Source organism: Chaetodon auriga, chromosome 23 (genome assembly GCF_051107435.1).
Source record: "Chaetodon auriga isolate fChaAug3 chromosome 23, fChaAug3.hap1, whole genome shotgun sequence".
Taxonomy (NCBI): Eukaryota; Metazoa; Chordata; class Actinopteri; order Chaetodontiformes; family Chaetodontidae; genus Chaetodon; species Chaetodon auriga.
Genome location: NC_135096.1, coordinates 18,160,215 through 18,179,247, shown reverse-complemented (window position 1 = coordinate 18,179,247; position 19,033 = coordinate 18,160,215). Strand labels below are relative to the sequence as shown.

Genomic DNA, 19,033 nt, shown 5'->3' with positions numbered 1-19,033 from the left:
AAGGTCTGACCGTCTGAATGTCTGAAGGTCTGAATGTCTGAAGGTCTGAAGGTCTGAAGGTCTGAAGGTCTGAATGTCTGCTGTCCACGTTTTCTACCTCCAAACTATCCAATAATAGAAATAAAGGAGAAATCTCACCGTACATGAAGACGACTCGTCCAGCTCACATCCACACCGTCACCTCGTCTCTCTCACACACACACACACACACACGTTCGTGGTTAATCCTTGACACACACACACACACACACACACACACACACACACACACACACACTAAAGCCCCCTCCTTTCATTCACCGTCACGTAAAAGCCTCGTATCTCCACATTCAGCAGCTGATTCAAGGTCTCAGCTGTTTGTTGTCCTTAAAACAGATTTAATGTAAAGTACTTACTGAATACTTCATATTCTCACCAGCTCACACACACACACACACACACACACACACACACACACACACACTGTGTGTGTGTGTGTGTGTGTGTGTGTGAGATCCGGGCCATGTGCAGCAGCTCAGCGCTCGATAATCTGCTCTGGATTTATTTATCATTCCAGCAGAAACAGAAATCTGCAGAACTGAAGCTGAAAACGCAGCTTTAGTAGTACTAATGCAGTAAAAGTACCCTCTTCAGTGATTCAGTTAGTTTTTCGTTTTAAGGTCCAAACCAGAGCTGATTCGTGTGAAATCCATCATAAACGACTGAGATGAAGTTCATCGTCTTCACATCAAAGGCAGGAACGTTCTGTGATCCAGTGAAACGTCTTTTAAAAAGCAGATTTCTGTCCACAAACAGACGAAATCCAAAACCATTCAGATTCTGCTGCAATTCTTTGATTTTCGGTGCTTGTTCGAGCTCTTTTCGTCGTCTTTGATGAATAATTGAACACCTCCGTGACCTTCATGAAACACATCAGAATAAATTCAAGCTTGATTTGGATATTTTCACGCAGAGATAGTTGAATAAAAGTCATTTGACGAGCGGAGAAAACAGCGTAAAGTGTTTCTACTTCCTGACATCTGAAGTGAAGCCGGAGGTGAACGTCAGTGTTTCGGTCTGGAGGCTGATGGACGCCGTGAAGCGGCGCTTCATCTCGCGTGACGTGTCGGTGGATCATCACATCAATCAACAATCAACATCCACCAGCCTCCACCCGGGCTTCGAGGCTTCGAGCTCGAAGCTCGTTTTAGCTTTGTTTGAACAGAGCGACACAAAGAGGGATGAGCAGCAGTACTACTGCAGTAGCAGTAGTACTACTGCAGTATCAGCAGTATCTGTTACCTCCAGGTGTCTGATGGTCCAACACGGAGCAGCAGTCCTGCAGCAGCCTGCGAGGAGCCTGGGACACGGTCGACATGGCGAGGGGCCTCGGAAGAGACATCCCCCTGGGCAGGCTGGGTATGGTCACGCCGCGGGGCATGCTGGGTAAACTGGGCAGACTGGGCATGGTGATGCCTCTGGGTAAACTGGGGGGGCTGATGCCTCTGGGCAGGGAGCTGAGCATGGTGGGAAACCTGGGAAGAGTCCCCGGCATCTCCTCCGAGACCGACGACCGGACGGAAGGATGCGAGAGCCGAGCCGCCCTGACGAGGAGGAGGATGGAGCGGCGGGATGAAGGAGGAACTCTGAGCAGGAGTGAAGGTGGAGAAAGTGAGAGGAGGTAAAAGGAGGACTGAAGTGAAAAAGCTTCTCCTCCTCCTTCCTCCACATTCCTGATTGTTAACCCCTTCAGGTCCACTCGTCCTCTGCTCAACGTGCTAATAAAGTTTACTCAAACAGAGGCAGGAAAAAAACTCTGTAATGACAGACGTCCAGAGGAGAGGCCAGCGCTGGGATGGAACAGGACATTTACTCATGTACTGCTGGAGAACTTTGACGTATTTGTACTTTACTTGAGTATTTCTGTTGTATTCAGCTTTATACTTCTCCAAAACATCACAGAGGTAAATACTGCACTTTTTACTGCACTACACGTCTGCAGATTGTGATTTTACAGTTTCACAAAGTGCGACAGAGCAGTCATCGATCGCACAGCGGATAACATCGTAAAAACAGCGTTTAAATACCGAGAAAACAATCTGAATGGTGTGAGACAGGAACAAAGACATGACGTCGACTAAAGATGAAGATCATGTGACCCGATCGAAAGCTCCAGCTTCTGTTTCCCAAGTGAGGAGTGAAATCTGAACCTGCTCACAAAAACATGCTAACTAGCTGCAAAGTACTTTGAACTTTCACTGAACCCTGATAACATAAAAATACTGCATTACAAGTAGAAATCCTGTAATAAACGTGTGCTACATGGGTAAAAGTACAGAGGTACTGACAGCAGAGTGCAGAGCAGCTTCAGGGCAACAGAGCACCTCCTTTAACAGAGCACCTCCTTTAACAGAGCTGCTCCTTTAACAGCGCACCTCCTTTAACGGAGCTGCTCCTTTAACAGCGCACCTCCCTTAACGGAGCTCCTTTAACGGAGCTCCTTTGACAGAGCTGCTCCTTTGACAGAGCACCTCCCTTAACAGAGCTCCTTGAACGGAGCTGCTCCTTCGATGGAGCTGCTCCTTTGACGGAGCTGCTCCTTTGACAGAGCACCTCCCTTAACAGAGCTCCTTGAACGGAGCTGCTCCTTCGACGGAGCTGCTCCTTTGACAGCGCACCTCCTTTAACAGAGCTGCTCCTTTAACAGCGCACCTCCTCTAACGGAGCTGCATGTCCTGTTGGATCACTGATGCATTACCGTGTGCGCTGACTTTTAATGTCCGGCTCGTCGAAGTGGAGCTCGCTTCATGTGACGCAGCAGAAAGTCTGAAGTAGCACAAAATGTGAAGTACAAGTACTTTGACGCTGTCGTCAGGTGCAGTACTTCACAGTCACTGACACACACTGACAGCTCCTACCTGCTCGACTCCAGCGATGCTCTTAAGGCTGTTTCCCTCTGACAGACAGACAGACAGACAGACAGACAGACAGACAGGTGCTTATGTAACATCTGCTGAAGCTCTACTGGCCTGCGGCTCAGATCAATAATCAATGGGTGTGATTGATCCACAGCTCTGCAGGCCGAGCCATCGGACATCACAGCACGTGTTGTGTTGTGTCACCAGAAACTCTGTTTCCCTCTGTGGGAGTTAAAAGCCATCATTCATTCATTCATTCATTCATTCACTCACTCACTCATTCAAATCATCTTTCTGTTTCATGGGTGGAGCCAAATTTAATGTTGTGAGAAACATTTCTGGTAAAATATTACAGAGTGAACGAGTCAGCGAGCAGGATGTGCTGACGGAGTCATTCCAACGGGCATCAACTGTTTCCAAAGAGGCTGCACTGAGGAGAAAAACAAGCGCCCCCTCCTCCCCATCACTTCCCAGCATGCTGCTGTAGTGACAGTGCAGCGCCCCCTGGTGTTCACGGAGCTCACTGTAAGTTATGAGGCGTGAGGTGTGTTTCCATCAGTACCTGGACGAGCGTCACCTGCAGACTGTTGACTCTTTGTCTGTCTCTGTCCACGATGCGTCTTCACCACGCTGCCTCTCTGAAGTCTCTGAAATGCATTCTGGGAAATGAAGCTGAGAGAAAGTAAACAGAAGCATGTGATGGGAGCCAGGTGCACTGAGGAAACAGGTGTTTGTCTGGACGTGGGACAGGTGTCCTCTCAGAGGCTGTCCTCTGAACGATCAGCAGGGATGGACGGTTGGTTAGTTGGAGGTAAAGGGTGGATGTGAAGCAGTGAATGACGGACAGTGAACATGATGTTTGTCTTTATTAAAGCGCCTCTTCATCACTCATGTGCAGCTGAACAGGTTCATCAGTTTACAACAGTCTTCAGGTTAAAGGTTCAGTCCGTCCCCCCGCTGACCCCGCCACAAACAGTCCTCCGAGCTCCGCCTCCAGCTCCTGCGGGTGGGCGGGGCTAAACGCGTCGTCGCCAGCCGTCTCTCCCAGAGTCCTCCACCAGGGCAGCCTGCTCACCTGCAGCATTGCATTGTGGGCGTCGCAGGCGCGAGCGGCGATGGGACCCGAGGGGCTCAGGAAGGACTCGGCGTCTGTCTCCGTGACGACAGAGAGGGGCGGGGCTTCTGTGGGGAGAAGGTTACAGTGTGAGTAAAGTGTCCAAGCTGCATCTCAAGAGGAGCCAACAGAAGGTCTGCAGGAGGCTCTTTGTCCACGTTTCCTCACTTCATTCAAGTGGACTGTCACTGAGTGTGTGTGTGTGTGTGTGTGTGTGTGTGTGTGTGTGTGAGACCTCGGAGCAGCTCCAGCTTTGTGTGTGTGTGAGCCAGCAGAGTCTCCATCCGCTCCTCCTCCCTCCTCTGATCATCTCCTCTCTGCAGCTCCGACAACAGCAGCAGCTGCACCTCCTCATGGAGACGCTCGCACTCCTGACGAGACACACGGGACGACTACACAGACACACAGACACACAGACACACACACACACACGCACACACACACACACAAGCATCATGGGTAGTGTGTGAAAGACAGCTGATGGTTGTTGACATGTTGTAGAAATAAGATTCATTGAAGCATTGAGAGTTAATCGAGTCTTACAGGATGTAGAGAGACGTACTCCTCCACCTGTCTCTTTAGCCCCACCCTTCGGCTGTCCGTCAAACCATTCTGACCAATCCAGAAAGGTGAGGTGGGCGGGGCCTTCGCCACGCGTCGTTTTTGCAGGAAGCGACGCACCTGAAAGAGGGAGGAGCCACAAACGTCAGTCAGCTGAAAACATGTGATTCTGTGTGTGTGTGTGTGTGTGTGTGTGTGTGTGTGTGTGTGTACCGCTCTCTGCAGCGTCCTGGCGGCCTGCTGCTGTGTGTGTGTCCGCCTCAGTGTGTGTCGGTGTGTGTTGTAGCGTCGTCTCTCCCTGAAGCCTCTCCAGAAGCTCTGGATCACCACAGCGGCACGACGCTCACACTCCTGCAGGTACGACTGCACCTGGTCTGAACTCGCACACACACACGCACACATGCACACACACACACATTTCTTCAATCACTCTCAGCTCATCAGTAGCTGGTATCACTTGTCCTTGAGCTACACACACATTTGCCAGTTTCTCAATTGAAATATGCAGTAATAGAAAGTGTGTGTGTGTGTGTGTGTGTGTGTGTGTGTGTGTGTGTGTGTGTGTGTGTGTGCGCGTGCGTGCGTGTACCGGGAGGAAGTCGCTGCAGCAGTTGTCTTTGTTTCTGGTGGAATTCCCTCCTCGCCTGTTGACGCCTCACACACACCTAAAACACACACATGCACGCACATTAAAACACAGTTACGACACTTGGAGTACTCAGACTGCAGTATTAATACTCACCTGATACTTCAGCTCCTCTTCCCATTGCTGTGCCTCCTTCTGCTGCTGCTGCCGCCTCCTCCGGGCCCTAACACACACACACACACACACACACACACACACATACTTTTTACTTGACTCTTGACACTTGACGTTTGACACAGACAGACAGACAGACAGACAGACAGGCAGACAGACAGACAGGCAGACAGACAGACAGGCACCTGTATCTCCTCTGCAGTGTGCTGACTGCTCTGTTGAGGCTCCTCACTCTTCGTCTGGTCTGATACGACCTCCACGCCGCCTGGATCACACACGCTGCCTGCACACACTCAGCAGACGCCTACACACACACAGACAGGAGGGGTCAGAGGTCAGAGGTCAGCGCTCCAGATTCCTCCATCCTCCAGCCCCTGATCTGAAAATCAATGCAGGCCTGCCATCGTGGAGGATTCTTATGAATAATAAAAGATTCTTCTTCGTTTCTTCCTTCTTTTCTGTGTATTTCTGCTCAAAATATGTCCAAACATTTGTGGCATCAGCCTCTTTTATTTTGAGTATTTACAGCTGAATTTGGATATTTGATGGCGGTGTGTGAGAGGTGAGCGCCACGTGATGTCCTCTGAAACTGTCCTCATCATTTCTTCACACTATAAGACAGACGAGATCATGTGTGTCTGCAAAACACAACGCAGGAGGAGTGAGGAGTCTCACAGACAGGTGGGCAGACAGGTAGACAGACAGGTGGACAGACAGGCAGACAGACAGGTGGACAGACAGGTAGACAGACAGGCAGACAGACAGGTAGACAGACAGGTGGACAGACAGGCAGACAGACAGGTGGGCAGACAGGTGGACAGACAGGCAGACAGACAGGTGGACAGACAGGTAGACAGACAGGCAGACAGACAGGTAGACAGACAGGTGGACAGACAGGTAGACAGACAGGTGGACAGACAGGTGGGCAGACAGGCGGACAGACAGGTGGACAGACAGGCGGACAGACAGGTGGGCAGACAGGCAGACAGACAGGCGGACAGACAGGTAGACAGACAGACCTCAGACTGTTTCCCTGTGCCTTTGTCAGATCGGATGAGTGCAATCAGCTGGTTGACTTCCTGGTCAAAGCCCCGCCCCCTCCAGTCTTTGTCCAATAGGCTGTCCAGACCTGCAGACAGAGGTCAGGCAGTGTGACCTCTGACCTTTCAGTACATTTGACCCAGTACTCACTGATGATGCAGAGGCACAATAACAGAAATACATCACTGTGTGTGACCTCTGACCTCTGAAATGGAGGAGGAGGGGATGGACCCGCAGCTCCTGCTGGCTGGCCATGAGGAGGATCAGTCTGACGGAGGCCCCGCCCACCGCAGAGTCAGAGCTGACAGCTAAATGGCCGACGGCCTCATTGAGCAGCAACAGGACAGAGTCGTCGCTCAGCCCAGACAGGAAGTCCCTGCAGAGAGAGAGAAATGAGGTCTGGGCCCCTGAAACAATACAGATGTTTAAAATAAACGGCGTCCTATGAGCTGCCTGAAGCTGAGGAAACTAAAGTGACGGCAGATTAATGAGCGACTCCTTCACGCTGCAGGAGGCTGAGAGCGTCTGAAGGAGCTCCAGAAAGAACAGAACGCCAATACGATGAAATTAGCTTTGGCGGGAAGTTTGTTTGAAGGCAGGCTCTGCGTGTGTGTGTGTGTGTGTGCGCGCGCGTGTGTTACCTGCTGGATGTGCAGGTTTGAATCCACAGCTGGACGCAGAGCAGAGACACAGTGACAGCATCGCACATCTGGATCTGCTCGTAGTGGACCGAGCTGAGAACTGCAGAGAGGGAGAGAGAGAGAGAGAGAGAGAGAGGGAGAGAGAGAGAGAGAGAGAGACAGGCAGACAGACAGCTGTCGTGCTGACCTTTGTTCAAGACAGACATACTGTATGTTTCTCTTAAAAGACCAGGAAGTCAATCGATAAACTAATCAGCGAGCGAGTCTATAAAGAGATCAATGAGCAGTGAAGGTGACTGACCCTGTGCAGTGAGCTGAGCGTGAGCTCTGAGCAGCCAGCCGACGGAGTCCATCACCTTCCTGAAGAGAGACAAACTCTGACAGACAGACACATGACAGACAGACAGACAGACAGACAGACAGACAGATGACAGATTACAGACAGACAGATGACAGACAGACAGACAGACAGACACACAGATTACAGACAGACAGATGACAGACAGACAGACAGACACAGATTACAGACAGACAGACAGATTACAGACAGACAGACACAGACAGGCAGACAGACAGATTACAGACAGACAGACAGACAGACAGACAGACAGACAGACAGACAGATTACAGACAGACACACAGATTACAGACAGTCACTTTGACTCCACACAGCTGAACACAGAAGGTTCATGTGTGGAGGTTCTGAACATGTGGAGGAAAGAAGCTTCTCACCTCTGTCCGCCTCATCAGCTGACCGGCCAATGACAGGAGGCCGTCCATGACCGACGGCAGGAACAGCCTATGAAAGGCCTCTGAATGTTTACCAGGTTCCACCCCCACACAACAGGAACTGGACAGACACAAAACCTCCATGTAAAAAGAGTGAATTCCAGCCAGACGGCAGTTTTTTGGGTTGTTGAGGAGAAATTTAAAATCCAAAAGATTTTTAACGACTTTTAGAAATTAAAAAAAAAAACTAAATATAAATTTAAATTCAAAATAATGGTCTACCTTTGTTTTTTAAATAGAAAATGTAAAATATTAAAACGAACTCTGAAAACAAAACAGAATATTTTTTTAAATAATCTGAAACTATTTGAAATACTGCAATGTTAAAATACCACAAACTATTTTTTTTAACAAAAAATTAAAAACATTTGAGTAAATTAAGACTGAAAATGATTTTTGACAAAGTCAAAATAATCTCAGTCGTCAGTGACAGTGAACGCGTCCTCTGGGATGGACCTGGTGAGCTGGGCCAGCGTGGCGGCGGCGCTCCAGATGCCGCGCAGCTTTCTGGGATCCAGGGACAGAACGAGGATGCAGTGACTCAGGACGCCGCTCAGATACAACTGAGACTTCACACGAGCCACCACACGGCCGTCTGTCTGCACCGCCGTCATGTTCAGAGCCTCTGACAGACACACAAACACAACATTTAAGACAATAAACAAATCATTTCTCCACCGGTCTGTTAACACAGTTAACTGGTTCACTCACTCAGATCAGATAAAAACCCTCTGTAGAGGTTCACTGAGCTCTCTGTTTGTAGATTAACTCCACTCTTTGTTCCTGTTGGTAACTTTCTGCTGATAAACTCTGAAGTTTTCTTTGTGGGTCGCTGACAAGGAGCACCTGAACGCACCACAAGTCTGTGAGTTTGGTCCTCTTCCTCTGCGGAGGGACTTTCCCTGACCTAAATCTGACTGAAACGACAGTATTTGAAGGGGACTTGAACACAAAACCCATATTATGGTTGTCTTGGCAGTGACAGGTGGAGACATTAATGCTGAAATGATTCCTCATTGATCAATCAGTCAAAGTCAGTCAACGTCTGTCACTGTGCCGATTTGTCCATTGTCTCTCATATCACTCTAAACCCAGGCAGACAGGTGCAGTCGGACACTGGTCGTCTCACTGTTTAAGCCGTTGTTCAGCAGGCTGACTCTCTGCTCCAGGTTCAGCTCTTCATCCTCCAGCTGCCTCTTCAGCTCCGACACCACAGCGTCTTCCTCCATCGGCTCCATCTTCATCGACACGGCTTCTAACGGACGAGCACCGAAACAAAGCACATTTAAAACGCTCAGTCAGACTGTGTGTCCTGACGTCCACTCTCAGTGTTTGTTATTGTCACACACCGTAACGTGGGAGCAGTACTCAACACATTGTGTTCGCTAGCTAGCTAACTGTTAGCTGCTCCCCAAGCATTGTGACCCTGTGATACTCGGATAGCGTCTCCTTTTGAAATACGTGATGGCAGACAGAGGAAGAAGAGTGTGTCTGTGTGTCTGTAGAGCACTCACAGCTCACCTGTCAATACTTCAAATTTCGGTGGAGCATCTGTTAGCACTACCGGCAGCTCGTGTACTCTAAGCTAGCGCTGCTTGCCGTTTTAGCTAAAGCTGAATATCAGTTAATTAACAATTAATTAACGAAAAAGTTTCGTTAAACAACCTTCGCATTGACTCAACAACGTTTCAAAGTGGGAGTACAAACGCTACAGAGCTCCAAAAATAACGTTTTCTAGCTAGCACAGCTAACTTTGAGCAGCCGCGCGAAACGACGCTCCTGTGTTTCTACGGCAACATGACGTCATTACGCTGCGACGACGCATCCCTCTGCACCAAAGTGTAGCAGCTCAATGGAGAAATAACTATTCTGATAATTCAGTATATCTTTCAACAATTCAGAAAGGCTTTTTACAGGTTACAACATAAAATTAGATCATATCAAACAAATGGAGTCAAACGCGGTTCACGTGAATTTGATTCTGATTCATCGGATCAATAATCCTCTCTGTCTTTGTTGCTGATGACATTTTGTGTGAACAGCTGTAAAATGCTGTTGAGGTAAAAAGGTAACGCGTGCAGAAGTGTAAAGGAAGGGATTCTTCTTCATGAAATATTTCATCAAATGTAAATTCTTCTTGCAGTCACAGTCTTCAAAAGAAGTCCAAATGTCTCCGGGCCTGCAGGAGGTTGTGCGGAGGCTGCTGTGTGCGCATGTGGCCTCTGGGTGGCGCTGTAGATTCAGCTGAGGCTGTTAAACAGCACCACGGTCATTCATTCAGTCTGCGTCTGTTCGCTGCTCTTCACCTCCTAACTTGTGTTCATATTCTGCAGCTTTCATAAACTCTACATAGAAGTGCAGGAAAATATGACTGTTATCAATAAATGTATTATTTTTAGAATCTATTGTCCCTCTTATTAAAATAAAGTTCATCTTAAAAGCCGTAAATTTTTAAATCTACATTTTTACTCTATTTAATCTCCTTCATTCTCTGTCGTCCTTTTTAATGTTGCTAACTGTTTCTGGATCTGTCTTTTGATGGATCCTGATGTGTTTGCTTCAGTTCCTTTGTTCTCTTTTTCTGTCACGTCAGTCTTGTTCGGTGTTTGACACTTAAAATAAAATCAGTCATTTGTGTAGTTATTTCGTGTATTTTGTGAAGGGTAGTGTACATGTTGAGTTCCTCTCATTCTTATTGGTTGATTTGGATTTATTTATGATCATCGGGATATATGAAATTAATATAAACTAAAAATAGAGTTACAGTAGAATAATAATGCTCCGTCATCTGAGGGGACCTGTGTTCATAGTAACGGTACCGACAGGAACAGTAACGTTAATAGTAACGAAGAAAGGCGGGGGTCGTGTGTGTGTGTGTGTGTGTGTGTGTGTGTGTGTGTGTGTGTGTGTGTGTGTGTGTGGATCGGTGCAGCAGCTGCTGCAGCCCTCGTGCACAGCGCCTCTCTCTGAACGGTGCGCCTGCGTGCTGAGACGCACCGAGCGACCGACCGTCCGCTGCCTGGACCGGCAGGAGGAGCGGAGAGACCGGGGCTGCTCCGAACTTCACAGTAACGGTAGCTGCAGGCAGTAACGGGATCGGTACCGGTAACGGTGACGTGATGTGATGCGATGCCGCGCGGGATCACGGTAACGTAAGAACAGCAGCAGCAGCAGCGGAGGAGGAGGAGGAGGAGGAGGATCACTGTCGAGGCTCAGCCGAGGAGGATGCAGCAGTGACCGACTGATCGGTACCGGGAGGAGGGGAACACATCCGTCCGTCCAACGGTGCGACCGCCCGGCCGCCTGCCCGGGAGCCTGGACCGACCCGATCTGATGTAAACCTGCAGGGATGGACGGGTAGGCAGGGAGGAGGCGCGAGGAGCGGAGCAACCGACGGTACATAACGGAGGAGAGAGCGCGAGGAGGAGGAGGGGGAGGAGGGAGGCGCCAGGCGGAGGAGCAGCGCGAGGAGGAGGGAGGATGAATCCGGTGGATGGAGGAGGAGAAGTGGGCCCGGACGGCCTGGCGACGGCAGGTAGGGTGTGTGTGTGTGTGTGTGTGTGTGTGTGTGTGTGTGTGTGTGTGTGTGTGTGTGTGTGTGTGTGTGCGCGTGCGTCTGTGTGTGTAGTGGGAGCTGCTGTCGCCATGATGCCTCCACATCCGCCCATTGACTCAGAGAACGTGTGTGTGTGTGTGTGTGTGTGTGTGTGTGTGTGTGTGTGTGTGTGTGTGTCGGTTGTATGCTGTATGCTATGAGTGTGTATGTGTGTGTGTTCAGTGTGTGTCAGCATCCCTCTGTCCAATGGCATCGAGGTGTGTGTGTGTGTATTGGGGGTGGAGGGTTCCTACCAAGGAGGATTGTGGGAAGGCCTGTTTGGCTATTAACCGTCTGTGTGTGTGTGTGTGTGTGTGTGTGTGTGTGTGTGTGTGTGTGTGAGAGAGAGAGAGAGAGAGAGAGATGTAACATAGTGTGTAGTAACACTGTTACCTCGGTGGCAGCTGATAGGTAACATCAGCGGCGAGACGTGGTCACATGACGCGTCCATGTTCCATTCATTCCAGCAGTGTACCATATTAGCAGTATTAATACCACAATGCCAAGAAAGTACTGTGTTCTGATTGGCTGGCAGTTGAATCTTATGGCCGTACCTCACCAGTTTAACCACATCACCAGTTTAACCACCATCGGAGGTGTATTAACCTCCAGGTAACCATAGCAACAGGACTGAAAAGTCCTGCTTACTGGTTCTTACTGGAGAGTCCGTCAGACTCCAACAGTTCAGGGACTTTTTCCTGCGGACGACGTGAAGTTCTGTGCTGGCACACCGTGGATCTGCCTCAGGGCGGCGGGAGGCCAACAGAGGCGCCTTGTATGACTCCTCATAAATGGACTGAGATAACAACGTGAATCCCAGTCCCACGTATGACCTCACCAGATCAAACTGAGCCCCCACGTGAAGGGGGGGGGGGGGGGGGGGGGCTCCTGAGCAGCGTATGGTGCTGAGATGAAGACTAATGTCCTAAATACAAGATGAGTGATGTGAAAATTTGACCCGAGCAGAGCCTTCGTCCAGACACACGTCAGCAGACCATCATCAGCTGCTGTTGGTCTGTCATCACGAACCATCCTGACACGTTTTGGATGTCGCTGTTATTCTGAAATGAATCAGGAACAGCAAATAAAACACAGCCTGTGTTTGCACTGCGCCTGGAAGATGTTTCTCCTCCATTAAAAGGAGCTGAAAAACTGAGCCAAGCCTTCGACAAAGCATCGCATCAGGTCCTCGTCATCTGGACGACATGAATGTCTGAACCAAACTTCACGGCACACATCGGGATCAGAGCCAGAGTCCGGCTGAAGACTCGAGCCTGGATCAGAAGCAGACACCTGAACCACAGCTGAAGCTCTGCGAGGACCAAACCCTGTTTTCTGAGCTGAGCTAAAACCTTTCGGGGTCAATGTAAAAACACCCATGGAAGACACGGTGGGACAGTCCAAACAGATGTGCTGCGACAGGGACATCATGAGACCTGACAACCCGACAAACATTCTGCTCGTAGCAGCAAATCATCCAGAACAAGAAGATGACGTCCAGAGAGAAACAACAAACACAGGACAGTGTTTCTGAGAAGCAGAAGGCTTTTACTGTGAAAGATCTGGACGACTTTCACGGTTCAGCAGTCACAGGGCTTTTATTGTGAAGCAGCCAGAGGGATGTTGTTGTGAAGCTTCAGGTTGGATCTTACTTTGAAACAGCGGGTTGGATTTTATTGTGAAGGCCTTGGACACTTTTGTACTTCTGCATTTTCACTCACGCTTCCAGTTTTTGACTTTTGATGCAGTTGAGTTGAAATTCGCTCAGTCTGGACGGCTGCATGTCTTCTAGAAGCCGACCTGATCTCAGATACAGCGCTCGGGTACTGGGTTATATGCCAGCTAATTAATTAACAACGAGCTGCAGGAGACAAATGCCAAAGAGTCTCCATGACAGAGCTTGTCCACCAGGGGGCAGTGACAGTTCATTTTCCCAGCCGCTGGTCGTATCGTAGCTTTGAAAGCTAAATGTGTGCTGCAGGTTCATGTTAAAAAGAAGCTTCTACGAGGTCTCTTTGGACTCTTTGGCCTCTTTTGAACAGACTGGGAGTGACTTTAACTCGACACCCGACTTGTTTGATATTTTATTTTACTTTTTTCGTGGGCAGATCTATAATGTGACCTTAATTAACACGTATGTTTGGAGCTTTGTGCTTCTAATACTGACGTGTGTCTGTAACCTGTGATCGTTGGAGAGAAACCTTCAACATACAGTAAACCACCACATTTATGACCTGCTCTGTTCTTCATCTGCTTTATGTCTGGTTAGACCTGAAAGTAAAGAGCTCATACTGTGATCATTCTTCAGCCTGATGTCTTCACGTTGGGGAGGCTGACGTTTTGGAGACTCGCAGCACATTGTGGTGAAATGTATTCATTAGTTTTTGTTGCATAATCAGTGTGATGTGTCCTGACAGACTGACAGCAAGTTTCTCTGAAGGCTTTTCATCTGCTCTGCACAGCAGCTATTTTAGGCCTCACACTGACTCAGTGTGTGTGTGTGTGTGTGTGTGTGTGTGTGTGTGTGTGTGTGTTTGATTGGTATGAGACAGCTTTATCACAATGGAAATCCCTTCTCCAACTCCCAGAGCTGGTCTGGAGTCACCCTGACTGGCAGCTGGTCCAGGATCAGTCAGCCTCACGGACAGCCGATGGAGGATCAATCAGGCTTATCTGAGTTTTGTGATGGTCGCGGTCTGAGCGGAGCAGCTGAACATGCTGCATTCAGACACAGTGTCATGTTTACAGCCCACAAACTCCCACCACCATCTCGTTAGTGACTGCAGGCTGTTAGCTTCTGCTCTCAGACCTGTTACATATTAACACGAGGTCTACCCACACCATCGCAGTCTGTGGTACTGCACGCTTCAGCCTGCATCGTCTTTCACCATTCACACGGGACGGAAGGCGGAGTGACGCTGGTCGTATGTGATCGGCCCTGACACAGAGGAGTGTTTCCAGTCATGATCCACACGCTGAAATAAAACCTCTCTGCCTCCACAAATCGCATTTCTGTACTTTGCTGCACCGGTTACGTTCCAGCGCTGCGCTGCAGTTGTAGGGAGGAGGTCGGGGTGGATGATGGACGGATGAAGAGCAGGACTTTGACATCAGAGACCGCCATTCACATCCTGCATCTACGCGACAGAAGCGTTTGGTTGCGGCTCAGGAACGATCCCGGTTTTGATTAAATGGTCATTAAAACGTGCCGTCAGCGAACGTTAACCATCTTTCCTGAACCGGAACAAAGTGCACGCACTTCCTGAAACGTGGGCATGAAGACAGGAAGCCTGCTTTAGCTGCTACAAGAGGATACTGGGGGAAATCAACTGAAGCATTTCCTCATTAGCCTGATAAAAACAGAATTTTGGTAGCATCAGGATGCAGGTCTTGCAGGACTTTCTGCTGCAGATTAGTCGACACTCTGATTTCACTGTGAAGCAGCTGGAGGACATTTACTGTACTGTGAAGGATTGGATGCTTTTATTCTGAAACAGCAGCTTCACTGTGCAGCAGCTGCAAATCTTTCTGTGTGAAGGAATTCGAGGGCTTTTATTGTGAAGCAGCTGGAGAGGATTTCATGTTTCAGATTTATATCTGGAGGTCTTTCACTAAATCACTGCTGATTAACTTTCAGCCACACATTCAGTGAAACGGACACATTTGTTTCAAACACAAGGCGACCTGTCCTCACATTTCGCCCATGCGTTCACACCATTTGGCCATATGAAGCCCAGCTAGCTGTTAGCTACCCTCACATTAATTTGGTGGCGCCGGTGAAGTCAGCTAGCACGGTATTCACGTGCAGCAGAAAGACGAAGGAGCTGCAGAGCGAATCACAGTCGTGAACAGCGTTATTGGCAGATGCTCCTCATATTGTTCAGGCCTTGTTCTTATTGTGATCCCTCGTTCAGCTTAAGGTCATGCTGCCCGCCAGGTTTCTTATCACGATGGCGTGACGTGGCCCGTGTACGTGCAGCTTCGTGTCTCAGTGCGATGACACAGTTGAAGGTAGATTTTAAAGTAGGGTATATACCAGCATGCTCCGATAATCCATCAGCGGTCTCAAGCCAAACAATTAGTCCAGATTTAACAGACAGTCAGTCTGGGTCTGAAGTGTCACGGTGGGCTTTGAGAAGACGGATCGGTCCGCTGGGACCAAAGGATTCAAGGACAGTCATGAAGGAGAAGCAGGACGCTGATAGGACGTGGTGTAGGTTGGGTAAAAGTGAGCGTTCTCCTTCGTCTCTTCCTGTTTTTAGGCTTTCTCTCAGAGGGTTATCACTGCTCGAGCTGCTAATGTGAGCTGTGTAATGCCCTCAGTGTGTGTGTGTGTGTGTGCGTGTGTGTGTGTGTGTGTGTGTGTGTGTGTGTGTGTGTTGGATTAGCTTCCTCCCGCTGTGCAGGATGATCTGACGCACATGGGAGGCCTGTATATCTGTCTGCAACACACACACACACACATGCACGCACACACACACTGAGCTGCAGGAGTCAGCTTTTTAATTGAAATGTCTGTCAGCTCCCGTCTCTGAAGCCTGATTGGCCCATTTTGGTGGACGGGGGGAAATAGTTTGATGCTGTTTTCTCTAAATTTTAATACGACACGTACTGTAAGTCATGAACGATGTCTTTAGCAGGAAGTGACGGGAGGAAACGAGGGGCTCTGTGGTCTGGAGGTGAATCACCGGGCTTTAAAAAGCACGAGTTCAGTCTTTAGCCACATTAGCAGGACGGCTCGAGGGAGGGCGCCACTTTGGTCCACACTGAAATATCGAGGTCGAGCGGCGTGTCTGACCTCCAGTCGATCCATGGAGCCATGATTTTACATGACCGGGCCTCCATTTTGTGGTATCGTGCACATAAATGTGCAAACGAGACGGCAAATCCAGCCGAGCAGTGAAGAAGACGACTGCACCGGGCAAACAGCGCACAATGCTAACTGACGTGCTAATGATGCTAACTGAGGCTACGACCAAATGAAGTACTATTACTGCTGCTAACTGAATCACTGCCTGTGTACTAACTAAAGTACTGCTGCTACTGCAAGACATCTACTGTCACTGGAGACTTATTGCAGTACTCATTCTACTGCAGTAATATAAATGGAGTTGCAGTAAAACGTCACGGGGTGTTACTGCAGTAGAAGTACTGCGAATGGAGCTAAATGAAAGCAGCTAATCAACACAAACGAGAAGCTGGAAGTGGAGAACGTTTTCCTTTGATTGTTGAAGAACCTAATCAATAAATAGCTGTCAATCATTCTTCTATTGATCAGAAACGCTCTTGTGTGTGTGTCTCAGGTCCTGGTAAAGCAGAGTGTGTTCGGGCGGTCGACGTCCTGACGGTGCTCAGAGAGAAAGTGGCCTTCGTGTCAGGTAGACCACAAACCGCAGCAGGTTCTGACCCACTTTGGTCCTCTTCGGTCTGGGTGTGACCCACTTTAACTCACTGTGTGTCACAGGTGGACGGGACAAACGTGGCGGACCAATCCTGACCTTCCCCGCCAGGACCAATCATGATCGAATAAAACAGGAAGACCTCAGCCGATTGGTCACATACCTGTCGACCATACCCAGGTAACGTCACCTCTGTCTGTCTGTCTGTCTGTCTGTCTGTCTGCCTGCCTGTCTGTGTGCGTCAGGGCTGCACTGACGTCTCGTCTGTGTGTCTCAGTGAGGACGTGCGTGCTCGTGGCTTCACGGTGGTGGTGGACATGCGTGGCAGTAAGTGGGACAGCGTGAAGCCCGTCCTACGGACGCTGCAGGAGTCCTTCTCCTCCAACATCCACACGGCGCTGCTCATCAAACCCGACACCTTCTGGCAGAAACACAAGACCAACCTGGGCAGCGCCAAGCTCAGCTTTGAGGTACTACTACTCCTACTGCACTGCTGCCATTGATACATGAAGTACTACTACTACTACTACTGCTACTGAAACTGTATTCCTGTTTTATGAAGTGTATATTGGTCGTTTCTCTGTTGTTATGATGGTATCGGTATCCTTCATTTGAGGTTGTACTGCAGCCTCCTTGTGACAGTCTCTCCATCATTTGCTCCTCTTCAGACCAGCCTGGTGTCGGTGGAGGGTCTGTCCCGGCTCGTCGACCCCTCCCAGCTGACCTCTGACCTCGGCGGCTCGTTGGAGTACGACCACGTGGAGTGGACCGAGCTGCGTCTGGGTCTGGAGGAGTTCTCGGGGGCCGCCACGCAGCTGCTGGCCCAGCTGGAGCAGCTGGAGGCCGGGCTGAACCGCATCCCGGAGCCACAGGACGTGGACGAGGCCCGCAAGTGAGGAGGAGCCTCAGCCGGCGTTATTGATTATCGATTAGAGAAATACAGGTCAGTCATTCTTCCTTATCGAAGGTAACTTCCATATTTTTCCCTCCCCAGACTTCTGGAGGAGCACGGTCGTCTCCGCAACACCATCGCCACAGCACCAGTCGACGCCCTCGAGCGGGAAGGGCGGAGCTTGCTCCAACGCATGCGCCTGGGCCCCGCCCAGGGTGACGTCTCTACAGAAGGCGGCGGTGGCGGCGGTGGCAGCCACGGCAGCTGGCTGTCAGGCGGGGCAGACTTCCAGAGCGTGGCGCCGAAGGTTTCGTCTCTGCTGGACCGGCTGCAGGCGGCTCGCGGTCACCTGCTGCAGAGCTGGAGCGACAGGAAGCTGCACCTGGACCAGGCGCTGCAGCTGCACCTGTTCGAGCAGGACGCCACCAAGGTGAGGCTAAAAACCCGCGCTCCGCCCGAAAGACATCAGGAGACGATGTAATCTGATTACTCTGGTCCTGTCCCTCAGATGTCGGAGTGGATCGCTCACAGTAAAGACCTGTTCACGCAGAGTCTGGCAGAGGTCGGCCAGAACCACCAGCACGCCCTGGACCTCCAGACGCAACACCAGCACTTCACCGCCAACTGCATGGTCGGTCTGCGTGTGTGTTAATGATGTGTGTGTGTGTGTGTGTATTAATGACGTGTGTGTGTGTATTAATGATGCGTGTGTGTGTATTAATGACGTGTGTGTGTGTGTATTAACGACGTGTGTGTGTATTAATGATGCGTGTGTGTGTATTAATGACGTGTGTGTGTATTAATGATGCGTGTGTGTGTATTAATGACGTGCGTGTGTGTGTGTATTAACGACGTGTGTGTGCATGTGTGTGTGTGTGTGTGTGTGTGTGTGTGTGTGTGTGTCCAGAACGGCAGTGTGAACGTGGACAGCGTGGTTACCGTGGCAGCCAGGCTGGCGGAGGCGGGTCACTACGGGGCAGAGCGGATCACCATGGTGTCGTCACGGCTACAGGAAGACTGGAAGTCCCTGACGACAGCATTGGAGGAGCGCAGCAACACCCTTGCCATGGCAACCGGCTTCCACCAGGGGGCGGAGCAGGTGATTATTCCAACCAATCAGTGATCAGCACCTGCAGTCTGTGACCTGCCACTACCCGTCTACCTGTCTACACCTGTCTGCTGTTCACCTGTCTCACCACTAACCTTTGTGTCTGTTTGATATACCTGTCCACCCGTCTGTCCACCCGTCTGTCCACTACCTGTCTGCCTCTCTGCCCCTCTACGTCTATCTGTCTACCTGCCGATCTTCCTTCCGAGCTACCTGTCTCCCCAATACCTACCTGT

General features: G+C 50.0%; 3 protein-coding genes across 8 annotated transcripts in view; 1 reads left to right on the top strand and 2 right to left on the bottom strand.

Moving 5' to 3' along the window:
* Positions 1-3,823, bottom strand: part of LOC143315819 (protein EFR3 homolog B-like) — a 12,959-nt gene extending 9,136 nt beyond the window's left edge. For 2 of the 3 annotated variants that reach the window (XM_076723295.1, XM_076723296.1), the window contains exons 1-2: positions 2,898-3,823; positions 1,282-1,625 (exon numbers count right to left, since the gene is read on the bottom strand). In XM_076723295.1, the coding sequence (XP_076579410.1) occupies positions 1,282-1,625; positions 2,898-3,076 (523 nt within the window). In that variant the 5' untranslated portion in view covers positions 3,077-3,823. The remainder of the gene's footprint in view (positions 1-1,281; positions 1,626-2,897) is intronic. The other variant, XM_076723297.1, reaches the window with a different exon arrangement.
* Positions 3,824-4,790: 967 nt separating this feature from the next.
* Positions 4,791-9,973, bottom strand: iqcb1 (IQ motif containing B1). Its single transcript, XM_076723365.1, has 11 exons — positions 9,325-9,973; positions 8,933-9,058; positions 8,260-8,428; positions 7,747-7,864; positions 7,316-7,391; positions 7,015-7,114; positions 6,577-6,749; positions 6,352-6,461; positions 5,315-5,381; positions 5,162-5,237; positions 4,791-4,946 (listed from the first exon to the last, which is right to left on the bottom strand). The coding sequence occupies exons 2-11, from the start codon at positions 9,045-9,047 to the stop codon at positions 4,916-4,918; spliced, it is 1,035 nt and encodes a 344-aa protein (XP_076579480.1). The 5' UTR covers positions 9,048-9,058; positions 9,325-9,973; the 3' UTR covers positions 4,791-4,915.
* An 834-nt stretch (positions 9,974-10,807) lies between these two features.
* The window catches only part of LOC143315804 (kalirin-like), a 36,825-nt gene continuing 28,599 nt past the window's right edge, over positions 10,808-19,033 (top strand). For all 4 annotated transcript variants that reach the window (XM_076723239.1, XM_076723237.1, XM_076723238.1 and 1 more), the window contains exons 1-8: positions 10,808-11,338; positions 16,702-16,776; positions 16,863-16,977; positions 17,075-17,267; positions 17,466-17,689; positions 17,792-18,119; positions 18,198-18,320; positions 18,597-18,788. In XM_076723239.1, the coding sequence (XP_076579354.1) occupies positions 11,284-11,338; positions 16,702-16,776; positions 16,863-16,977; positions 17,075-17,267; positions 17,466-17,689; positions 17,792-18,119; positions 18,198-18,320; positions 18,597-18,788 (1,305 nt within the window). In that variant the 5' untranslated portion in view covers positions 10,808-11,283. The remainder of the gene's footprint in view (positions 11,339-16,701; positions 16,777-16,862; positions 16,978-17,074; positions 17,268-17,465; positions 17,690-17,791; positions 18,120-18,197; positions 18,321-18,596; positions 18,789-19,033) is intronic.

Coding starts and splice junctions, on each gene's coding strand:
- iqcb1 (XM_076723365.1), bottom strand. CDS start 9,047: ATGAAGATGGAGCCGATGGAGGAAGACGCTGTGGTGTCGGAGCTGAAG. Junction 7,865..8,259: donor ACGCTGGCCCAGCTCACCAG/GTCCATCCCAGA, acceptor GTGTCTGTCCAG/TTCCTGTTGTGTGGGGGTGG. Junction 7,392..7,746: donor AGCTGATGAGGCGGACAGAG/GTGAGAAGCTTC, acceptor TCTGTCTGTCAG/AGTTTGTCTCTCTTCAGGAA.